Here is a 6,470-nt window from a genome sequence, read left to right on the forward strand (position 1 = left end):
GACGTTTCTTTTTTTGCTGAGTTTATAAGGTAGTTATACTACAGTCGAGTAGGTAGCGGGAGGTCAGGAGAGGAAGATGGCGGAAGTGGTTGATGAGTTCGAATTAAGCAGCACGTCAAGTAAATTTGACGAATGTTCTGAATGGACARCAGTAAWATCAAAAACTGGAACAAAGAGGATAATTGTCTGAAATTGGAGTGGATGATGCGTGCTTAAATGATAATGAATCACTTCTTGTTGGGAAGCGGTTGTTSAGTAAGGATGCAGATGTGGGAAACCAGTTTGAGGTGTTGAAAATGGTGACGTTTTTGCTTGGAAAACTGGAGTCTGTCAGAATGACCAGGAGTGGTCATATTTTGATTCATTGTATTTCTGACGAGCAGAGGAAGATTGCAGTTGGCCTCAAAAGAATCMGGACAACAWAATATTGTATTTTGAACTTCGGAGTAGAGCACCCGTCAAAGGAGTCATCTCAGGGGTGACGACGGATGTTTMGGTTGAACACCYGAAGAGAATTCCTGGTGCGGTTGGTGCCCGGCRTCKGACCCGCAGGCTGAATGGAGAAAAATARRAAAGTCTGTCGGTCCTGTCGTTTATTGATKAAGTGCAATTACCTACGCATGTGAACCTTGGTTATGAAAGATTCGTCGTAAGAGCTTTCGTCCCCAAACTACCGCTGTGTAAAAATTGTAAAGGATTTGGCCGTATTTCTAATGTGTGCAGATGGACAGAGTATACTGAAGAACGGCGTGTAGAAGGACAACGGTGTTGCAGTTGTGGTGGGGGGATCATGATCCTGAGTTCCTGGAGTGCCCTGTAAGGGCGAAGGAAATTGTGGTGGCAAAAGTCAGAGAGGTCAATCGAATCTCCTATGAGGAGGCGATCAAAAGAATTGAGAAAAAAAGTGATGCCAGTGAAGAGTTGGTGGTGGATACACCACAGCCTATATTAAATGTTTGCTGCCAGACAAAAGATACCCTGTGTGTCAAAAGTTTTTTTTTGTGGAATCCTTTGCAGATGTGAAGCGGAACTGAGGACGGGATGGAAGATGGCGGAAACGGAGGTTTTGTTTGCAACTGATAGTGAGTCAAGTGAAGCTAATAGTAAAGAAAGTGAGAATGAGTGGGTTACAGTGGCGATGAAAAATGGAAACAAGAGAAGTTAAGAAAGCTATGTTGGAAAATAGGAAACCACTAGACTCGTTTTTGGTCGGAGTCAGGGTTTTGGATCAATGCARTTTGGAAAATCTGTTTAACGTCTCCAGGAAAATCTGGAATGTGTTGGAGGAAAGTGTGGATTTGGTGAGACTAACAAGAAGGGGTCTTATTTTTTTGTGAGTGTCTGTGGAGCAGAAGAAGAGTGTTTAAAGACTGAAAAAGACATCGGAGTGGAATGTTTCCTGCATGGATTATCGTAGCAGAGCACCTATCAAGGGGGTTATTTCTGGGGTGGCGCAAGAAATAAAGGCAGAGGATAATATTGAAGAAATTGATGGAGTGGTTGGTACACGTCGACTGACTTGTATGGTGGGCAGAGAAAAGAAATTCACTTCATCCATGCTACTGTTCTTTGATGAAGAGTCTCTCCTTTCTCAAATAAAGTTAGGATTCATGACATACCCTGTAAGAGCTTTTGTGCACAAGCCCCTTCATTGTGATACATTTAAAAGAGTTGGTCATGTGTCAAGTGTGTGCAGAAGGGAAGAATATCSWATGCCAGATGAAGGGAAATGCTGCAACTGTGGAGGTGAGCATGCGCCTGAATTCTTGGAGTGCCCTGTTAGGGTGAAGGAGAATGAGGTGGCAAGGGTAAAGAGTGTCCAGCGTGTATCCAATTTGGAGGCGGTGAGAAAATTGGAAGGAATGAGTGGCAGGGAAGAAACAATAGTAGTAGATTCACCACAACCAGTGAAGGTTTCTCATCAACCGAGGGATAGTGAAATGCTACATGTTAAAATGGTGGACTTTGTATAATTTATTGCAATAGTTATAAACTGTACAGCACAAGCGGAGAAGAAGTCTAAGAAAATTGGAATCACTGTGAATGCCGCTGAACCTTTTTGGGGTCTTCATGACTTCACAGCTGAGGCGGTGCAAGAAATCCTGTCGGTGAATGTACCATCATCACAGGCCCCTGAGCCTGTGTAGGGGTGTATTTTGGAGTGGACTGTGATTGAAGAAGTGTGATTGGTTTTCTTAGTTGATGTGTTTTATTTTGTATGATGTCGTTTACCCCTTTCCCGAAATGTTGTTTTGTTTGTTTCTTATACAATACCGCGTCCAGCTGGTGGCGGTAATGCACCATGACAATTGGATCCCAACCGACGTTAAACACCATCGAAGAAGAGAAGAAGAAACGCCGTTTCCACGCCGCATAGTAGGTGGGTGGCGGATGTGTAATCGCCAATATATCATAGATAAGAGGTGTAGGTGGCAGTAATGCCACATTTATTGGATGCCAACCGCCGTTAAACCTCATCGTAGAAGAAAAAAAAATATCTTCTTAAAATTTGATTTTAAACCTATCCACACGGTTAACCTTATGCCTAACCCTAAATTAAGATTTAAAAGGACATTTTTGTTTTCATACATTTGTATAAAAATTATACGATATATATCCCATTTTGACTTTGTGGCTGTGCTATCTAGTGGAAAGCATCACAATAGGAGTAGCCAGGTAGCTACGTTGTGTAACTTCGCGATTTGTAAGTATCATAGCTAGGCTAAAGACATTAACATTACTTTTTGTAATGTAAGTGGTGAAATGGGTGATCTTTGAGACGTTATATCAGCCTCGTTTCATTGATCGAGACTAGACTATTTTCTGTCAACAATGAATTTGCTGTCGACAACGTTCCTGACACAACTATCTAGCTAATTAGCTCGCTACTAGCTCGGGAATGTAACTAGTTAGTAAGGTTGCAACTTGTAGTTTCTAAATAAAACAAGATTGAACTGCTAACTTTATTGGTACTAGCCAATAAACGTTACATAGCTAATTTAGCCAAATCTGCTAACGTTCAAATTATGAGTCTGTAATCTAGCGAATGTTAGCTATTGGACCTAATTTGGTAGAATAACTACAGCAGCTAGAGAGAGCTAAATTGATTATTTTCTAATCAAGTCATGACATATTCTATTTAGTTAGCTAGCTACTGGTAAGTGTGTAGTTTAGAGCTGAAATAGTCTTCGAAATAGATAGCCATAGCTACAGATTAAAGAGCTATGTGTAATTTTGGAATCTGTTGACATCTCTTTCCCCGTGTGTATCTGTGTATTTGCACTGCAGTTGAATCAGATGGTTTAATCTTTTTGTCTCAAGATGTAACAGGATGCCAGTAGAAGATACTGAGGACCAGGTTCCTATTTCCCTCTCCAACCCGGCGAGTGCTGCTCTCACCCCGGGAGGAATGGAGGAGGATGGGGCCAACAGAGGAACCGCTGGATGCTCAATCTCCATCACTGGGACCAGCCAGGGGGACGCTGAGCAGCCAGCAATKGCCTGCCCAGATAGCACTGGATCTGGGGAGGGCAGCAGTGGTAAGACGACGGATAGTCTGGGTTCACAAACTCAAATCAAATGTTCCAGTGAAACGCTTACTCACAAGCCCTTAACCAACAATGCCGTTTTAAGAAATATAAGTGTTAAGTGAAAAGTAACAAATAAAGAACAGCAGTAAAATACCAGTAGCGAGGCTATATACAGGGGGAACCGGTACAGAGTCAATGTGTGGAGGCACAGGTTAGTCGAGGTAATTGAGGTAATATGTACATGTAGGTAGAGTTAAAGTGACTGCATAGATAATAAACAGAGAGTAGCAGCAGCGTAAAAGGGGGGGGGGATTACAAATAGTCTGGGTAGCCATTTGATCAGCTGTTCAGAGTCTTATGGCTTGAAGGGGGAAGCTGTTAAGAAGCCTTTTGGACCTAGACTTGGCGCTCCAGTACCGCTTGCCGTGTGGTAGCAGAGAGAACAGTCTATGACTAGGGTGGCTGGAGTCTTTGACAATTTTAGGGCCTTCCTCTGACACCTGTCCGGTATAGAGGTCTTGGATGGCAGGAAGCTTTTCCCCAGTGATATACTGGGCTGTGTGCACTACCCTCTAGTGCCTTGTGGTCGGAGGCCGAGCAGTTGCCATACCAGGCAGTGATGCAACCAGTCAGGATGYTCTTGATGGTGCAGCTGTATAACTTTTTGACGATCTGAGGACCCATGCCAAATCTTTTCAGCCTCCYGAGGGGGAATAGGCTTTGTYGTGCCCTCTTCACGACTGTCTTGGTGTGTTTGGGTGATGTGGACACCAAGGAACTTGAAGCTCTCAACCTGCTCCACTACAGCCCCGTCGATGAGAATGCTTGGTGCTTGGTCTTCCTTTTCCTGTAGTCCACAATCATCTCTTTTGTCTTGATCACATTGAGGGAGAGGTTGTTATCCTGGCACCACACGACCATGTCTCTGACCTCCTTCCCTATAGGCTGTCTCATCRTTGTCGGTGATCAGACCTATCACTGTTGTGTCATCAAACTTAATGATGGTGTTGGGAGCCGTACCTGGGAGTACATGAGGGGACTGAGCATGCACCCCTGAGGGGCCCCCGTGTTGAGGATCAGTGTGGCAGATGTGTTGTAACCTACCCTTACCACCTGGGGCGGCCCATCAGGAAGTCCAGGATCCAGTTGCAGAGGGAGGTGTTTAGTCCCAGGGTCCTTAGCTTAATGAGTTTTGAGGGCACTATGGTGTTGAATGTTGAGCTGCAGTCAATGAATAGCATTCTCACATAGGTGTTCCTTTTTTCCAGGTGGGAAAGTGCAGTGTGGAGTGCAATAGAGATTGCATCATCTGTGGATCTGTTGGGGTGGTATGCAAATTMGAGTTACGTTAGTCTTCTTGGGCACATGGACTATGGTGGTCTGCTTGAAACATGTTGGTATTACAGACTCCGTCAGGGTCAGTTTGAAAAGGTCAGTGAAGACACTTGCCAGTTGGTCAGCGCATGCTCGGAGTACACGTCCTGGTAATCCGTCTGGCCTTGTGAATGTTTACCTGTTTAAAGGTCTTACTCAAGTCGGCTACGGAGAGCRTGATCAAACAGTCTTCTGGAACAGCTGATGCTCTCATGCATGCTTCAGTGTTGCTTTTCTCGAAGCGAGCATAGAAGTAATTTAGCTCGTCTGGTAGGCTCGTGTCACTGGGCAGCTCGCGGCTGTGCTTCCCTTTGTAGTCTGTGAAACATAAGATATTACAGTTTTTAATGTCCCGTTAGTAGGATATTCGTGATCGTAGCTCGTCTATTTTGTTATCCAAGTAAGTTGGCTAATAGGTCTGATGGTAGAGACAGATGACCCACTCGCCTGTCGGATTCTTATAAGGCACCCCGACCTACGTCCCCGATATCTCTGTCTCTTTCTCATGCGAATTACGGGGATTTGGGCCTTGTCGGGTGTCTGAAGTAAATCCTTCACGTCCGACTCGCTAGTACGAGGTGAGTAATCGTTGTCCTGATATCTAGAAGCTCTTTTCGATTATAAGAGACGGTGGCAGAAACATGTACAAAAAAGTTATAAATAACAATTGGTTAGGAGAACGTGTGGAGACCTCCGTCGCCATTATATCATTACTCCTCTGTTGATCTTGGTGACAGTGACTGTGTGTGTCTGTACTCTGTTCTTAGCCATTAAGAAGTCTGGAGCCCTGCTACACATTGACCGTCAGCGTATCCAGGCTGTGAGTGCCAGCTCCGGGGGCTGCAGAGGCTGCAGGTCTGGGTGTCGCCGTGTACGACCAGGATGTGTTGGAGCAGGGGGTCTTGCAGCAGGTGGACCAGGCCATACACGAGGCAGCAGGCTGCAGCCAAGGCCGAGGCAGAGAAGGAGTACAGTCTGTACTGGACGATGTCAGGTATGGCCTTTGGCTAGGCTGGGTGGAGTTAATCTAGCTAAGTCTAAGGGTTATAACTGGGTTGGTGAGCGTAGAGTACAGGAGAGGTTGCTGGGGTATAATTGGTAGTTGGAGCAGTTATCGGTCAGGCTGTACCCGTGTCAGTTCTGTAATATGTATGTATGTGTGTTCCAGGTCATGTATGGCAGCTCTGAAGCACATTAATAAGATCATAGAACAGCTGACTCCCTACGCTACTTCAGTAAAGACATTAACAGGAAGATGGAGTCTGTCAGACGGCAAGAAAGAGACAAGGTGAGGAAAACTGCTGTCAGGAATGCGGCTGTGCTATGCAAGCCGTGATCCACTGTTCTTCAATGGATTAGCTCTTGTTAAGTTTACTAGTGTCCGCTTGTTTGCAGATCCTCTTGTGGCCAGCACTTTCTGTCTCCTGATTTGATGCTCCTCCTGTCCTTTATAAGTGATGATGGGGCTGGTTATGATGATGATGTTTGATTGATGATGATATTCAAGATGAAGATGTCCTCTCTGCAGGAGAAGCAATTGAAGAAGATCAGAGCAGCAGAGGAGAC

At 44.9% G+C, this 6,470-nt stretch overlaps 1 protein-coding gene across 1 annotated transcript in view; it reads left to right on the forward strand.

Annotated features, from left to right (window-relative positions):
• Positions 1-2,421: 2,421 nt before the first annotated feature.
• Positions 2,422-6,470, forward strand: part of ercc6 (excision repair cross-complementation group 6) — a 68,496-nt gene continuing 64,447 nt past the window's right edge. The window contains 9 exon segments of the mRNA XM_070434816.1: positions 2,422-2,704; positions 3,322-3,539; positions 5,672-5,739; positions 5,741-5,838; positions 5,840-5,874; positions 5,877-5,898; positions 6,073-6,134; positions 6,137-6,192; positions 6,433-6,469. Of these exon segments, the coding sequence (XP_070290917.1) occupies positions 3,332-3,539; positions 5,672-5,739; positions 5,741-5,838; positions 5,840-5,874; positions 5,877-5,898; positions 6,073-6,134; positions 6,137-6,192; positions 6,433-6,469 (586 nt within the window). The 5' untranslated portion in view covers positions 2,422-2,704; positions 3,322-3,331.

Source organism: Salvelinus sp. IW2-2015, linkage group LG25, assembly GCF_002910315.2.
Source record: "Salvelinus sp. IW2-2015 linkage group LG25, ASM291031v2, whole genome shotgun sequence".
Taxonomy (NCBI): Eukaryota; Metazoa; Chordata; class Actinopteri; order Salmoniformes; family Salmonidae; genus Salvelinus; species Salvelinus sp. IW2-2015.